This window comes from Hippopotamus amphibius, chromosome X (genome assembly GCF_030028045.1).
Source record: "Hippopotamus amphibius kiboko isolate mHipAmp2 chromosome X, mHipAmp2.hap2, whole genome shotgun sequence".
NCBI lineage: Eukaryota > Metazoa > Chordata > Mammalia > Artiodactyla > Hippopotamidae > Hippopotamus > Hippopotamus amphibius.
In genome coordinates this window covers 22,449,108-22,466,560 of record NC_080203.1, presented here as the reverse complement: position 1 = coordinate 22,466,560, position 17,453 = coordinate 22,449,108, and the positions used below count along the sequence as shown (strand labels likewise).

General features: G+C 39.0%; 1 protein-coding gene across 1 annotated transcript in view; it reads right to left on the bottom strand.

Moving 5' to 3' along the window:
- Positions 1-17,453, bottom strand: part of LOC130841389 (fibrous sheath-interacting protein 2-like) — a 67,066-nt gene that overhangs the window by 29,397 nt on the left and 20,216 nt on the right. The window contains exons 10-11 of the mRNA XM_057717571.1: positions 7,086-7,104; positions 2,541-2,577 (exon numbers count right to left, since the gene is read on the bottom strand). Of these exons, the coding sequence (XP_057573554.1) occupies positions 2,541-2,577; positions 7,086-7,104 (56 nt within the window). The remainder of the gene's footprint in view (positions 1-2,540; positions 2,578-7,085; positions 7,105-17,453) is intronic.

The following is a 17,453-nucleotide window of genomic DNA, read 5'->3' as shown; positions in this document are numbered from 1 at the left end:
TTGTTTCAAAAATCTGAACATATGGCTAGCATATACTTGAGCTCATTGTTGGTGAAGTTTAAATGTTAATAAAATAGCATACCCATTAAAATAAAATAAAGCAGAAAAAAACAAAGCAAAACGGAAAAATCCTTTGGAACTATGAAAGTTTATTGCTGAAGATAAATGCCTTCCTGGTTAAAAAATAGTCAAGTGGGTGTCTAGGCTCATAGAAAACAAATGCCCTGGCAAGAAGTAAGACTGTGTTTATGACCCAAGCAATATTTCTTAAACATACAAACTAGATTACCTCTAACAAACTATTTCATTAAACAAATTTGCAGTTCAAATATTTATGTGCCTTTGTGGATATAGCCTCCTTTTACTTGGGCATCTGTTTAGCTTGGAGATGAGGGTGAAGAATAAAGCCCCAGAGTGGAGGGGTCAGCCTGTGGGCTCTGTGGCCAGCCTGTTGCTGCCTTCCTCTGTCAATGGACTGTGTTTATGTATGCAAATGACTACAGCTACTTGTTAAAGTTTAATCAATGGGCAACAATTAGCACTTTAACAATTTAAGGGAAATGAACAGGTTTAGGTCCAACAAAAGATTATCAGTGCACACTGTCTTGGATTAGGAGGCAGAGGACAGTTCAAGAAATAATGAAACACATTAATTTCAGAAGGAAAAAAAGGCTGAGCCAGGACTCAGACTCAAAGAGCCAGAAGGCCGAGCAGTGGGGGGAAGTTAGGGTCTCCCTTCAGTATGAGCTGAAGTAGAAACCCAGGGACCAGACTTGAATGGCCGTTTCCTCATGGTTAATTATGCTCACTGTTACAGCTTAGACTGGACCAGGGGCAGATGCAAAGTGCACCTGCCAAACTCTATAACTGTTCATGTATGTTTGCTTATTGCAGATATATTTTGGAATCATAAAAATCCTTTTGCATATAATAAAATAGAATTCTTTTTAAAGTTGTTGTTATCCTCAAGACAGCTAGATCAAGAGTGTGTACCTTCCACAGGAACTCTATTTCTCAAGGCTGTGGCTACTAGTCAGTGGCAGCAAAGCCTGGATGCCTGGCATTTTCGCTGTGCATTGTTTGATATCCTGGCATTTGGGCACCGGATTCCCTATAATGTGGTTGTTGCTTCACAATTATCTCCAAAGGTAGCCCCAGATTGTTGAGGTTCAGGCCAACATTCAAAGTTAACACCTTGCTGTATGTAGTATATTCTCTCCTGACCCATTAGAGAAGGTTTGAGGGATGCTTCAAGGAAAATCCATTTTATTCGAGTCCATTTCCCAAATCTCTTAATGCATTTTTTATTGTGATAAAATACACATGGTGTAAAATTTACCATTTTAAAGTGTATAGTTCACTGGCATTAGGTACATTCAAAACGTTGTGCAAACATCACTACTATCTAGTTCTCGTAATACATTTTTTTCACCTAGTGCGCAGACCAGAAAATGGCTACTGAGTTTGCAAAACATAGTTTGAAATGACAGCATATGGTTGAAAAACACTTGTTTTACTTATGTAAAATGTCCTAAATCAAACATTTCTAAGAATAATGTTTAAACATTAATAAGTAAGTTACTCACCTTCTTGGTCTAAATTGATCTAAATCCATTCCAATAGATATGAGCTAAGAATTTCAATATATATTATTTTCTTATCACCAGAGATAATATATAGCAGACCTACATTACTACTCTTAGGGTAGCTGAGAAGAAGCATGTCCAACTTTGACATATAAAATTGGGACATTCATCAAGTTTTTAATGAAGTGAAATGTGATAAGTAGAATCTGATTTTTCAGCTCATTTTCACTATAGTGTTAAACCAAGAAATATCCTTTTGGTGCCAATATGTTCTCAGCCTTTGTGTTTGTTGCACATTCTATGAATTGACCAGGTGTATGTGTGAGAGTGTGTGAATGTGCTACTCCCCTGAACAACTCTCTTGTTCATGATTCCTCTGTCTAGCCCCAGAGTTGGGACTTATCAAATTTATCTTCTTCTCTTTGCTTGGTGAAAGTTGTAGCTCTCTTGTGACCAGGTCCCTTCTTTTGATGGAATAGCCATCCTAAGATTCTTCTTACTCCCAGGAGAATTAAAGAGACAGATCTAGGCATCCTTGCTCACCTGCCTGAGGGGCAAGATGCTCATCCCTGAGGCAGATCTGCAAGGGTCTGCAAAGGCATTTCCCTTAATGCCTTCCCATTATGGAGTGGGTTTGTGGTATTTGATGCTTTCCCCATGATGATTAAATCTCCTAAGGCTCCCCCAATCTACCCTCTTAAGCCCCCTGGGCAAAAGGCCAATAACAGTAACTTTGTACACCCCCTTAACAATAACTCTTTTAACAAGAATTTTGGACCTCTGCAAAACTCAAGATTAACTGAGAGGGAGAGCCAAGGAAGAGAAAAAGGCAAAGAGGGAAACTGATTAATATCAACAGATGATTTTGCTGGTTGTCTGATTCACAGACTTTTCTCTAATAACATATTAGAAAATATCCTTAATAGCTTTATCAGTGAATTTCATCGTACATACTCTTTCTTGGCAGCAATTTTCATGGTAGTCTTGTTGTCTGAAAAAGTAAAAAGAGATTGATTTTATTACTTATGGTTGATAATTTATGTAACTTTCCTCCAAATTCCTAATTGAATCAGATTACTCGCTTTGTGCTTGGGAGTCTTTTTCCTCCCCAGCAATTCACAAAGAAGAATAAGCTTTATTTTTTTTTAATCTCATCCCTCTATTTAGCCTCTTATTTAGGTATTGGCCCCTGGGTATAGGAGGACATGCTCTGTTACCGAGAGGAGTAGAATAATTGCTGCATAAACAGTTGAATAATATGTGCTGTGTAAACTAACACCTATCTGATATTACCACTCTTGATCCACCTTAGCCATGTTTGTTCTGTAGTGAGTTGAGAAGAGCATGGGTTTGGTGAGAGAGGGGATGGGCCAGTCCTTTCAGCCAGTCCTGCTTGATCAGAGCCTTCTGATAATTCACTTTCTACCCACACCTCCTCAAAATTCCTTATCTCCTCTCCTCTCCTTGTCCCACAGTAGGAAAAGATCTATGATTACTGATGATAAATTAAAATAATGGGTTTCAAATCATATGCAATACCAAATTAGATAGAGCCCTTTTTTAGGTATCACAATATTGTATTCTGTGTTCTAATCAGAATTGTTTATTATGACCTACTACATGGAACCAAAATTATATTTTACTAAATTGTAGCAAGAGAACAACAAAATCATGTAAATTAGAGAATAACAAAAAGTTTTAAAAAATCAAGGCCTAAGACTAAATCGGATTTACTTTCATATTTTCCTGCCTCCATGGAGCCCTTGACTCTCTTCTTCTTGATCTTCTTAAAGGAAACATGGCGCTCTATTTTCATTTTTACTTGGCCTGCCCTTATGTTATCAAATTTACTTTTTCCTCCAAGGCCTAACAATTCAATTTTGAGACATACAGTCAGACTATGAAATTACACCCTAAATCCTAGCAGGAAAAGGTCTTAGTTAGGGTTAGGCAGCAATAGCCCATCCTCAGACTAATACCTTTTTGCAATATAGAACCTGGAACATGAATGCTCACATCAGTGACATAGCTCGTATCCATTGGCTTCATTTATTTTTCTAAGACCCAGTTTCTTAGGCCAACTCCAGCACAATTTCCTTTTTGTAGATCCTCTGCAATCTAATGCACCCAGATTCTCTCTCTCTTTTTTTTTTTTTGTTCTCCCTACCTCATACCACAGGCAGCAAGTGGAGTCCTGTGTATGTTTCTACCTGTCCCCACAGACTTTATGTCCCAAAGGCATGCATTTAGATAAAAGAAAGTAGCACAGACCTGAGAACAAAAACTAACTATAAAGATCAGAAAAGCCTCATATAAGACCATTAGAAACCAGTTGTGACATTGGATACAAATCTGCAATTTGCAATGAATTATCAGTTTCTCATTGGAGTCAATTGAGCAGAAACATGCAGATGAACTCACTGTTATGTTGGAAAGTTCCACCACGATTCTAGGAGTGCCATGATATTCCATCCACTTTTCCCTAATCTTAGGTAGTTTTCCCTGATAGGTTGACGCTACTAAAATGTCTAAGGTTTAGGTCATTTGTACTGCCAACTCTCTACTTCTTAAATAAAGAGGGCAGTGATATTAATGATGATTAGTTTAGAAGCCCCAAAGATAAGGCACAGTTTTTCACAGTGTAATTTGCCATGTCATAAAACTATAAATATAACCTTTCTGCTCCTAACCTTCTCCTCCATACAACCTTACTTCAGTCCAAAAGATAACTAGCCAACCATCTCTTGAAGATTAATGTGATGAGACTAAATTTTAGTCTGTCTGCCTAATCCTTCTGCATATCTAAGTTTTAATCTAATCGGTGGTCCTCTACTGGTACCTCAGTCCCATAGCTTTGGAATGATGCCTGATACCTCCTGATAATACATACATGTAGTCCTTTCTATTGCCAGATCCATTTACTTATTCCAGTGGTTGAGTGGGATTTAAAAGCAGCACCTCTGTAACCTAAAATCAGTGTTCCAACCTGATAAGCCAAAGACTGGGCAGTTCCATGGGTGGTCCTCCCTTTGCCTAACATTTTATCCACTGTCCTGCTCTCAATTCACTCTCTGGCATTGCTCATATCTCCCTGTCTTTCCTCCTGATGCTTTGTGAAGCACAAATGAGATCAGGGGCAGTGCTTTATTCATCTAGGTATCTCTCTAATGCCCAGCACTATACTTTGAACATAGTAGGTTCTCAAGAAAGTTTGGTAAATAAATTCCCATTCAACATATTTTAGTTCTGTGTGCACGAATGAAGACCATTGTGCAGGCTACAAATCATTAATGGACTTAGCACCTACTTAACTGTCTTCGATTTGTCATACATGATGCTATCAGGGGTGTTCAGCAGAGTTATTGATTTGATAATATTGCATCTCTCCTCAAAACCTTAGACTGTCACTCAGTGAATGAAATACAAACTTCTGAGCACAGTCTTTAGGACAACAGACTCACTGGCTTCTTTACTCTGTTTCTCCTCTCATCTTCTATCTGAATCATCAGAACATACTCAGTATCTAAATGCAAAAGTTAATTATTACAACTGTTTACCCCATCGCTATCTTATCACATATTCTTCCTCTTGTCCTGATTTCTTTGGTTCCTAATTCTATTTTATTAAGCTTACTGTCCTTTATGTTATCATTAGAAAAAACAAAGAACTAAGGAGTTGGAGGAAGAGAAGAGAGAGGAGGTAAATGGTGGAACAGACATGATGCGTTCACAGTTGAGTCTTGGCAAACAAGGAGCTGCATCAGAATGAGAAGACTAAGTCAAAGGCCTTGAACCTGTGTCTTTTTCTGTAAGGTAAAGGAATGTGACATGGTTGTAATGGGCAGAGCCATACCAGATGGTGTTGTAGCTGTTTTCTTGTGCTCTGGTCTGGAATGGTCTTAGGTATAGCTAAAGGTATTTTAACCCTGTGTATTTGAGAGGAATGGGAAAGAAGCTCCGGGTCATGTGTGGAGTTCTTCATCTTAACTGATTTTTCATCAAAGGATATCCAGAGCGTTTGCTATTGAAAAGACTCAAGTGATTCTGTAGTTCTGTAGTCTAGGGTGGGAGTGGGGGCAGGAGGAAGAGGGAGGCAGGAATTAACACTCTATAAAACTACACATAATCGTTCTCTCACCTTTATTTTTTTTTTGAGCTATATAAACAACTTTATTGTAGGTATATAGTATTTTGCAAGATAATAAGAATTTAATTCAATTTCTTAATTGCTTTATGAATGTGATTAAACATACTGTGTGGGAAAAATGTTGAATTATATGAAAAGTTCAAAATATTTTAAAGTATACAAATGATTTTAAAAGGTGCATGAACCATCAATGTGCATCATGAAAAATGTTCTCAAAGTGCACACGTCTGCATAACCATTGTTCAGGTTAAAAAATAAACAGTAATAAGACTTAAGAAGGTGCCTTTCACATCCACTCATTACTGAACATATATCCCAATATATTTTTTCTTTTTTAAAAAAAAAATTTATTTTTTATTTATTGGCTGCATTTCACCTTTATTTCTTGAAACTACCTTGATACTGAGCTAGTCAGTTTCCTTCCTTCAGCATCCTTGTATCCCATGAGCCCTGAGTAAATCAGATAAACTGACTTCTGTCACTCCTACCTCAAAATCCTTTTCTAAGAAGCTTGGTCTGAACATCAACACCATTTACCACCATACACTACTTCACTTTACCCAACCATTTTCATCAGAGTTTGGGATTTATAAAAACTATTCTGGGGACTTCCCTGGTGGTTCAGTGGAAGGATCTGCCTGCCAATACAGGGGACACGGGTTCGATCCCTCAACCAGAAAGATCCCACAACTAGGCCCGTGTGCCACAGCTACTGAGCCTGCGCTCTAGAGCCTGCGAGCCACAACTAGTGAAGCTTCCTCACCTAGAGCCTGTGCTCTGCAACAAGAGAAGCCACCGCAGTAAGAAGCCTGTGCACAGCAACAAAGAGTAGCCCCTGCTCTCCGCAATTAGAGAAAGCCCATGCACAGCAATGAAGACCCAAGGCAGCCAATGAAAAAAAAAAATTAAAACAACAACAACAACAAAAAACTATCCTGGACCTCATTTGGTTTGTTGAGTGTTTAAAAGATAACGGTGTTGGGTATGTGTGTTTCATCAGGAGTTATTTTATGTGCATGAACTATTATTCAAGTCTGAGGGAAATAGGACGTCAGCAGAATGGGTGGCCACCAAGGTTTGGGGGCTGAAAGGCCCCCAGGGCAAAAGAAAACTTCTCCACTGGGCTTTATTTTGCATCATGAGAGACTAATTACTTTGGATCACAGTGCAAATACCCTTAGGGGGGTAACAGATTAACTCATTAATACTATATAGTAAACTAATTTATCATCATTAGAAAACCAGTAACTTCAAAAGGCACAAGTAATGCATTTTTGAGTGGGCACAGGGGTAAAGAATAGATCCAGATCCCATAAGAAATAGTGCTACCCGACAGGGGAGTAAACGTACTACCTATTAGGGGATCGCAGGCCTAAAGTGAGAACAAAGAGAGAAGGAGGTGGAAGAGCACGAATGACTAACTTTGCCTACTTTACAATTTTAGCTTAGTCCTGAGAGGTTGCAAAGGGTTGAGAGTTTCACTACAGACAAGTAAAACTACAGGAATGGAGGATTCAAGCAGGACTCCTGTGTAATTATTTAAATGTTAATTTAAAGTAATGCATTATTTATTACGTTTTCTTAGATACTTACTTAATTGAGTCGTTAGGATAGAAGATTCCAGGAGCTGCAGGTGAATTTTCAGAGAGAAAAAGAAAATTACTGTTTGTTGGTGTCCTTCATGGGCTACTTGTAAAATGGTAATTAAAATATCTTAACAGGACTTTTACTCCCTGCTGTCAACGCTCGGTTTAAACCCTCCATGGACCCCAGGCAGGCATCAAATAAACCTTAAGATCTGGGGTGATTGCCTACCTCACCCGCCTCACCTCTGGTCACCATTCTACTTATATTCTATGCTCCAGAGATACTGAACAACACACAGTTCCCTTTGCCTCTGCCCTCACTATTTCCCTTGTAACTCTAGTGTCCCTCTTTTAAATTTCTTATCCTTTAGGACTCATTCAGCTTGTGTCACCTCCTTCAGAGAGCCTTCCTTAATATCTGCCTTGGTAGACAGGCATTCTCTGTCAGTGCTTCCGAAGCACCCTATACATCCTTCTGTTATAGGACTTACTATGCTGTACTGTGAATACTAGTTTACAGTGCCTGGCATATAGTAAGCACTCAAGAACATTTATTTGTTGCATTAGTTCTTTAACAAATGTTGGCTCAATGTTTGTTCATTAGTCTGCCTGTCATTAATCTCTTCCCACTCAAAGACTGTCTAACATGCTTTGTATGCCATCTAGCAGAGTTCCATAAGTGGATTTTAGTAACTATTTCTGGATAATGATACTAAAGTAAGTCTTCATGTAAAATATGTCCACAGGAATACTGGTATGGTGTATGCCAATTATGCACAATCGTGACTAAACAGCCTTAGACAAACAGAATACTTTGAATAATAGAAAGTAGTATTACCAATTAAAAGCCAATTCAAAGTCAAGGTGAATAGCTATTTATTTTTCTCTCAATAAATGTAAAGTGTATTGTGAATAACTAATAAATTCTAATGATCTGCATAAAAGTTTTACTTAAATTCTATGTACCTTCTTGAGTTTCTTTGTGTATGAGTATGTTTTTGAGTGTGTACAGTTTTGGAAAGGAAGGAGCTGGAACTGATAGTAAACCAATCTGAAAAAAACTGTGAAGATAATACTGTCGTGGTGTTTTTGAAAGATGTCTACAAATTTTTTGATAATACTTCCTCCTGTGGTGGATGTTAATTCTTTTCCCCTTGAGTGTGGGTTGGACTTAGTGACTTGCTACTAATGAATATATAGTGGAAGTGATGGTGTATAACTTCTGAGACTAGGTTGTAAAATATAGTGTGACTTCAGCCCCTCTCTCTTGGATCACCCACTCTGGGGGAAGCCAGATGCCGTATCATGAGGATACTCAAGAGATGTATGGAGATGCCCACATGGTGAGGAACTGAGACCTCCTGCTAACAGCCATGTGAAGGAGCCACCTTGGAAGTAAATCCTCCAGTCCCAGTCAAGCCTTTAGATGACTGCAGCAGCCCTGGATGACATCTTGACTATTACCTCATGAGAGACTGAATCAGAACCATCCAGCTAAGTTGCTTCTGTATTCCTAACCACAGAAACTGTGAGATAATGTTTTTTTAAGCTGCCAAGGTTTTAGGGTGATTTGTTATTCAGCAATAGATAACTAATGCCATGGTTAAAAGAATAAGGAACTCTTCTACGGTTTCTAGCAACATGGTGGATTAAATATCCTAAAGAGCCTAACTGTGTAAAACCTATTAGAAAGGCAATGGGAATTTGATAAAAATATAATTATAGTGTAAAACTTCCATACACCTCTTTGATGGCTGGACACATCTAACAGATAGTAAGAAAAGAGTCTAGTAGACAAAAAAATCAGTAAATAAATATAATAATTGAATAATATAATCAATAAATATAATTTAAGATTCATTTAGAGGCTTACATCCTTTAAATAGAGAATATACATTTTTTGTATGTCCATGGAACACTTTCAAATATCAACTTCAATGTGTTAAAGATATACAGGCTACGTTCTCTGAACCTAACTTAAAAAATGTGACTGAAAATATTAACTTCCTGATAATTATGAAACATACTTGTGGATAACTCTTAGATCAAAGAGGGAATAAAAAGGAGAAAGTATAATCTACCCTAAAAAGAACACTTTATATCAAACCTATGGGAACAGTTTTTATTATTTCCCATAGGTTTTGATATAAGGCATTCTTTTCATTGCTTCTCCCATGCATCCCAGACCAATATCTATAACTGCCTCCTTGACTGTTCCACTTAGATATTCCACTTGGATGCCCTCAGGCACCACAAACTCAATATATTAAAAGCTGAACTATTTTTTTCTCTTCCAACTTGGTTCGTCTTTCTGTATTGCCTATCTACTGGATGGTGCCACTATTCACTATCCATTAAGTTGCTCAGATTAGAAATCTGGGAATTGTCTTCAATTCACTCTTCCCCCATATTCAATCAGTAACCAGATCTCATCCATTCGACCCTCTTAGTCTGAGTCAAATCTGTGCCTAGCTCTTCATCCCCACTGCCACTGACTTTGTTCAGGACTCACTTCTAGCCTTGACTATTGTAATAGCCTCTTAATCGTAATAAGGGGCAATGGTATTGCAGATAGGATTGGCTGAGTAAGGTAGATCTGGGTTAAAACCCTGGCTTTGCCACATATTATGTGAAATCTTGGGCATGATAATTTACCACTCTGAGACTTAGTTTACTTATGTATAAACTGGTAGATAAAAATAGTTTTATTGTTGGGAGGGTTAAATGAGACAATATAGTTTCGTATAGTACCTGGTACATAGTAAGTGTCCAATATGATGTTATTTTTATTGTCTCATTGCCTCCAGTCTCTTCACCTCTAATTCCGCTTCCTTTTTTAGAAAAGGCAAATCCTTTTCTTTTCTTTCTTTTTTTGGTCATTTTTTGAAGTATAGTTAATTTACAATGTTGTGTTAGTTTCAGGTGTACAGCAAAGTGATTCAGTTACACACACACACACACATATCCTTTTCCAGACTCTTTTCCATTATAGGTTATTATAAGATTGAATATAGTTCCCTGTGCTATATAGTAGGTCCTTGTTGTTGATCTATTTTATATATAGTGCTGTGTATCTGTTAATCCCAAACTCCTAATTTATCACCCCCCCACCCCCGCAGAAACACCTGGAGTTTGAATTGAAGTATCTGGGGGAAAGAAGAGGTACCTTTAAATATGAAAAAATGATATAGTTCTCCTTGCTGGGCTGCCATAATGTCTAGAATTCCCATAGTCAAGAATGTATTTATTTATAGACCTTAAGGCAGTATCTGCAAGTGTAAGATGCCTTTTCTGAAGTCCCCTGCTTACCAGCATCCAGTAGCTCACCACTGCCATCAGGGACAAGCCTGAACTCCCTAACTTCTGGCCCTAAATTACTTTGCCAGCTAAATCTCCCACTATGCCCCTGCCCTAGAATGAACTGTTTTGCACTTTATACAGTAGGCAAAGAGGAACCACAGAGGACTTTTGGGTTGAGGAGTTGTATGTCCAAATATGTGTTTCAGGAAGATTACATTCACAGCAAAATGTAGGGTAGATTAATAGGAAGAAGAGATTGGAGGCAAATTATTGCAATGCTTAAGGGCACGGGTGGCATGAATGGAAAGAAAGGGAAGGTTATGAGAGAATTTAAGGAGGTAGATTGGACAGAAGGTGGCAACTTTTGGATGTAGAATATGAGCAATAGGAAAGAGTCAAAGATGACTCAGGTTTTGTGCCTGAATAAAATTATGAGAAACAGAGAACAGGTTTGGGGGTGACTAGAAGATGATGAGTTTGGTTTTGCACATATTGGAGTTGAGGTGCTTATGGGCCGCCCAGTGGATATGTCCTAGTGCTCTTGGTCAGTGTGCAGGATATGCGTGGGGATCCTTTGCAGAGACTAACAGAGACTTAGCTAACCTCTAGTCCAGTTCTGGGGAATGGGAAACAGGATGTGTTTTATGTCTAGGGAGAAAAGATGGCATTAGAAGGTAGAACCTTCATGGGGAGAATTCTCTGCACTGGGACTCCCTAATGGCAGAACGTCAGGAACTTATATAGTCAGCCACAGCAGAGACTCTAACTTCCCCACGCTTTCTTTGGCAATTCCAAAGGGCCTATGCACCCAGCAAGCACTCAAAAATGTGTGATACTAATATTTATAATCATGAATAATTTTTATATCTTCCTTTATCAAATTAATCATAGATTTTATAATCAGGGAAAAAGCATAACTTGAAAAACTATATGACAAAAATAATTATTTAACTGAAAGGTATCAGAGCAATTGTAAATATTGTTCATTTTCTTACCTCCATCATTTAAAGGATATGATGTCTTCATTGTTTCTCTATCTTTCTGTATGGTTTAATATTCAAGAAAAAAATTACTTAGTACTTAGCCTTTTAAAAGAGACTTTTCCTGACTCTAGAGCAATCAAACTAATATAGTATCTCCCCCTTCCCTTCATCCCCTACGTCTCTCCTAAGCCCCGGTCTCAATACTAATATATATTAACTTCTTACTGGATATCTTTTACAGGTACCTAAGGTTAACTAGTTTCAAATGAAGCTTATAATGTACCCAGGTACTCCCATCTTTCCAAACTTGCTGCTTCTCTATTTTCCATGTTTTGGTTAAAGGCATAACAATCCATCCAGTGCTCCATTCCAGAAAGCTTAGAATTGTTCCGTTTATTTCAGATAAAGCCAGTCTAATGCAATTTAATGCTTATTGAGTACACTGCTTAGAACTGAAATAAGATATATAAGTCCTGACATCAAGAAGTTTATCATCCAGTAGAAAAGACAGAAAATATGATGCAGTGTAATGCGTTCTGAGACAGAGGTAGGCCTCAGCATTAAGGGAGCATAGAAAACCTATACACAAAAATTAAATCACCATCATCACCATCACCATCACCATCACCATCACCATCACCATCATCATCATCATCACCATCATCATCACCATCATCACCATCATCATCATCACCATCATCACCATCACCATAACACACCATCATCACCATCACCATCATCATCATCACCATCATCACCATCATCGCCATCACCATCATCACCATCATCACCATCACCATAACACACCATCATCACCATCACCATCATCATCATCACCATCATCACCATCATCATCGCCATCACCATCATCATCATCATCATCGTCATCTCCCTTTCTCCGGACCTACACATCTATTGAGTCACCAAATCCTGACATAGTCTGATTCTGAAATATCTTAAATCTGTGGCCTCTTGTTCACCCTCATTGTCACTGCCTTAGTTCGGGTCTTTATCATTTTCATCTGGACTATCCCAGTAGACCCAAAACTACCTTGCCTCTAATCTATGTCTCGATCTCACACACTGCAACCCAAATCATCTTTATCTTTAACGATTTGGGTTTATCTTTTTAAACCCAAATCATTCTTATTTCACACCCCTACTCAAAAACCTGCAATGGCTCGCTACTACTGAGAGAATAAATTCATACCTCAGCAAGGTGTACAAAGTTCTGGCTTCAACCTACCTTTTCAGTTTCCTCTCCTCCACTGCCTGGTTTTGCTGGCTTGAACTTTCATGCTTTCACTTAACGCTTTAAGCCCGTCTGTAATACGGCCTCACCATATCCTCATATCTCATCTGGAAACTTCCCATTCACATTTCAAGACCTAATTCAATTAAGCCCTCATTTTATAAAGCTTTTTTAGATGTCTCTTGGCAGGACTGTTCTCTAAATTTTTGTGCTTCCACATTTTGAACGAATCAAAACTGTTCTCTCATTTGACTGTAAGGACTTTTGTTTGTGTGTGTCTGCTCCCTGGTTGATGAGTCCTCAAGAGCAGTGACGATGTCTTTTCCATCTTTGTGTACTATGTCACCTACTCTTCCCCTTTTCCCTTCCTTCTAGCTTAGCACAGGACCTGGCCCACAGCAGGTTCTCAATAAATGTTAGCTATCATCATCATCAAATATTTGTTAGTTTCTGCTCAAGTACATGGTACCTTTAGCATGAAGCTGATTCAGAACCTTCTCTACCAAGGAGAGGGTCCAGACCTGTGTAGAATCCCATTATTTCTAAGCAATCAGTACCATGCCAGTGAAGAGGCTATCCCATAGAAAGAAAAGTTAACCAGACAAATAAATGATCAATACAAAGCACCCGAGACATACAGCTTTCTACCTTTTGTTCTGTTATGTTACTCTGTATATCATGCGGAGAAGGTAATGAGGTTGAAGTTTTTTCAGGAATCTTTACAGAACTATACAAATGGTGAGATGGTCCTACAGGCAAACGAACGAGAAATCATTTAATTTTTAAACTTTATTGAATTATGATTGAAGTACAATAAACTGCACATATTTTAAAATGTACCATTTGTTCAGTTTTGACATATATGTAAACCTATGAAACCATCACCACGATCAAGATAAACATTTACATCACTCCCAAAAGTTTCCTTGTGCCCCCTTATAGTTCATCCCTCTCTCTACTCCTGTCCGCCAGGAAATCACTGATCTGCTTCACTATAAGTTAATTTGCATTTTCTAGAGTTTGCTATAAATGGAATCAAACAGGATGTACTACTCTTTTTTTTGGGGGGGTGGATGATCTGGCTTCCTTCATTCAGCATAATTATTTTGAGATTCATCAATATTGTTGCCTGTATTAATAGTTTATTCCTTTTTATTACTGAGTAGTATCCCATGGTATGGATGCACTACAGTTTGTCCATTTGCCCGGTCAAGGGCATTTGGGTTGTTTCCAGTTTTTTGGCTATTATGAATAACGTTACTATGGACATTGATGTACAAGTCTTTATTTGGACATATATTTTCATTCCTCGTGGGCACATACCTAGAAGTGGAATGACTGAATCATATGGTGGATGTAAGTGTAACTTAAGCTGCCAAAATAGTTTTCCCCCTTGGTTGTACCATTTTACATTCCCATTTGCAATGTCAGAGAGTTCTAGTTGCTTCATATCCTTGCAAATACTCGGTGTGGTCAGTTACTTAAATTCTAGACATTTTATTGGGTGTGTACTGGTATCTCATTGTGGCTTGGTTTGTATTTAATAATGTTAAACAGCTTTTCATGTGCTTATTTGCCATCTGTATGTCTTCAGTAAAATGTTGTTCGTGCCTTTTGCCTAAGTTTATTAAGTTGTCATACTACATATATTACATGCTCTTCTGTATTTTACATTTTTTATAGCGACCATGCCTTCTAGATGCAGGTCTGGAGATCATCTTTTGTTGTGCTCACTTTTGTGGCTTGACAGATGCAAAACAGCCATTATACAACAGGGCTATTTTTAAAATTTTATATTATTTTTTCATATTTGACTCTCTAAGTACAAGATCTCTACCCTAGTCTTCCATAGGCATCCACCTGCCTCGGGGGTGGAGCTAGGGGAGGGGAGGTTAGAATTTTAAACAGGAGGAATGCCACGATAAATACCCAGGCAATATTCAATGCCTGTCATTCCAAAATAGATGACACAGCCAAGACAGTATGCCTTGCAAGCCATGCGACTGTCTCAAGAATTTCCCTAAATTTTATCTGCCTTTTTGTGTAGCAACAGCCTGGAATTCTTAGCTCAGAAAATTCTCCCTTAGTGTAATGGACATACTGTTAGCCCACCGATAAGAGTTGGTGGGCTCAGGAAGAGTTATCTGGGCTCAGGAAGAAGAAGGAAATGATTTAAGGAAAGTTAGGGGGGAAAAAGTTCCACTCCTTTAGCAGCTCAGAGATGGTGGGAAAATGGAAACATGGTGGGAGAGACTGGAGAGCAAAGAAATCAGATGGGGCTTCATATTTTCCTTACTTTGAGCCTTGGTGCTTCAGATAACTGAGGTTAACATGGACAGAAAAGAATAACTATTGCTCTGCTGTCTGTTTGACTACCCCCATCCCTGCCTCTTCCTCTTCACCTGGGGCATGGCCCAGAAACTTTGCAATACAGTGTGGTCAGGCAGAGCAAGGCTCTCTCTGAGGTTTTGCTTTCTTTTTCTTTCATTTTTAAAAGTCTTCAGCTTTAGTGACATATATAATTGACATAAAATTGTAAGATATTTAAAGTGTACATTGTGGTGATTTGATATATATGTATACTGTGAAAGTATTCCCCCCATTTAGTTAATTAGCACATCCATCACCTCACATATTTATCATTTGCTGTTGTTGAAAACATTTAAGTTCTACTCTCTTAGCAAATTTCAATTATACAATACAGTTTTCAACTATAGTCGCCATGTCATCAGCTCCTCAGACATTATTCATCTTATAGAGGAAAATTTGTACCCTTTTACCAACTCCTCCCTATTTCCCCTTGAGATTTTGCTTTCTTAAGCTACTCTTGGTTCCCTTGTGGTATACACATGGTTCAGAAGGGGCTGAGAGTCTAGCTGGGAAGCTTGCCAAGGGGAGTCACTGGGCTGGGGGTAAGGGGGCTCCACCTTGAGTGTTATGGAGCAGGCAGCCAGAACTGAGGTGGAATGGGAAAGCCAGAGGGTTCTACTAAGCCCAGCGAGCCCAGACCATGAGTCGCTGTAGTGATGGCCATTTCAACTGTGAATGACAACAGGCCAAGCACTATCTCAGTGGAAATAAGGACATCTCTCTGAAGACCAGAGGAAGCAGAGGACAAAAAAGTTATCCAAGCAGCCTTCCTTTATTCCACCTCCATGAGGTCATGTCAGCCAGTGTTTCCCAAACTTTAATGTGCATATAATGCACTGGGGATCTTGTGAAAATGCAGATTCTGATTTAGTAGGTCTGGGGCAGGGCCTGAGAATCTGCATTTCTAATAAGCACCTTGGTGATGCCCATACTGCTGACACTTAAAGGAGTAAGAACATAAGCCACACCTCTTGCCCCAGACAACATCTTTGGGACGGAAGCAGAATGATGGGGAGGCTCTCTGAAGCTCTGAGCCATTTTGGGGGGCCCACAAAGGCAGAATCTAGAGAAGTATGTTAGAAAAATCAATGACTGAGCCAGAAAGCTAAAGGAAGGAAGGCACTTAGATCCAGCAAATAGTACTAGCCCTATATATGTTAAAGAAGAGGCGACCTCAAGAAGTAGGTTGAAATGTTAAAATGGCAACAGCTACTACTCAGCTGGGCGGTTCGAAAAGGAACAGGGGAATAAGAGTGGGTGACACTGATGGTATGCTCTGCTGCTGCAGAAAAATATGTGGCAGAATGAAATATTTCTGCTGCTAGCAAAGTGACAGAAGTTACTACAGGCCCCAAAAGTCCAAAGCCTAAGGAAGGGCAGGGTTTTGAGAGAAAGCATGGGCCCGGGTCTTGGTCCTCACTAGGTCTCTAGGGTCATAGGCTTCAGAAACCTCAGTAGCACCTTCAGTCAGCAATTTGCAAGGATGATTCTCCAGGTGAAACCAATGAGATGCAGGTAAAAGCTTCTGCAGGGGGAAGAACTGCTGAGCAAGGTGTAGCAGCGGTGGTGGCAGCAGCCAGTGAAGCACAGGCTAAGAAAATGCCTTGGTATCTTGTTGAGCATGGAAAAGTACAGAAATGAGATCAGGAACAGGGACTGTGTGTGGAGGGGACAGGGCTCTGCACTGGGCTTGCAGAGTTGTCAGCTGCAAAATGTGTGGGCTGTCCTGCTCGGAGGCGTGTGGAGACAGTGACACCAACTGAGTAATTAGGGCCGCAAGAGAGGCTGTAGCATTGTTGGTAAGCATTACTCAAAATCCATCATTTATAACAGAGGATAGAGGATTTATCTGCATTATAAACAGAAGCGATCAATACCAAATCCAGTCTTTACACAAATTACTATTTTAGTATTTCTAAACATAATATTTCAATTACGTTTTTGTCTTTGGTGTAATTTCTGGTCATCAGTAGTGATACTCATTTTCTTGATCTTTGGATAAGAAGCTGAAAAAAAACACAATAAGAGATTTATTTTTAATAGTAATGATGACAAAGTTACTCAAGATAGATCCTATTTATCCTTTCATGCCCAGGAGGAGAGCCATATCCTAATTTGTATATGGGGTTGTGGGGAGGAATTGGAGAGGACAGGTAGTGGGTCTCAACGGGAGGCAATTTTGTACCCCAGGGGACAATGGGATTTGGACATGTCTGGAGACATTTTTGGT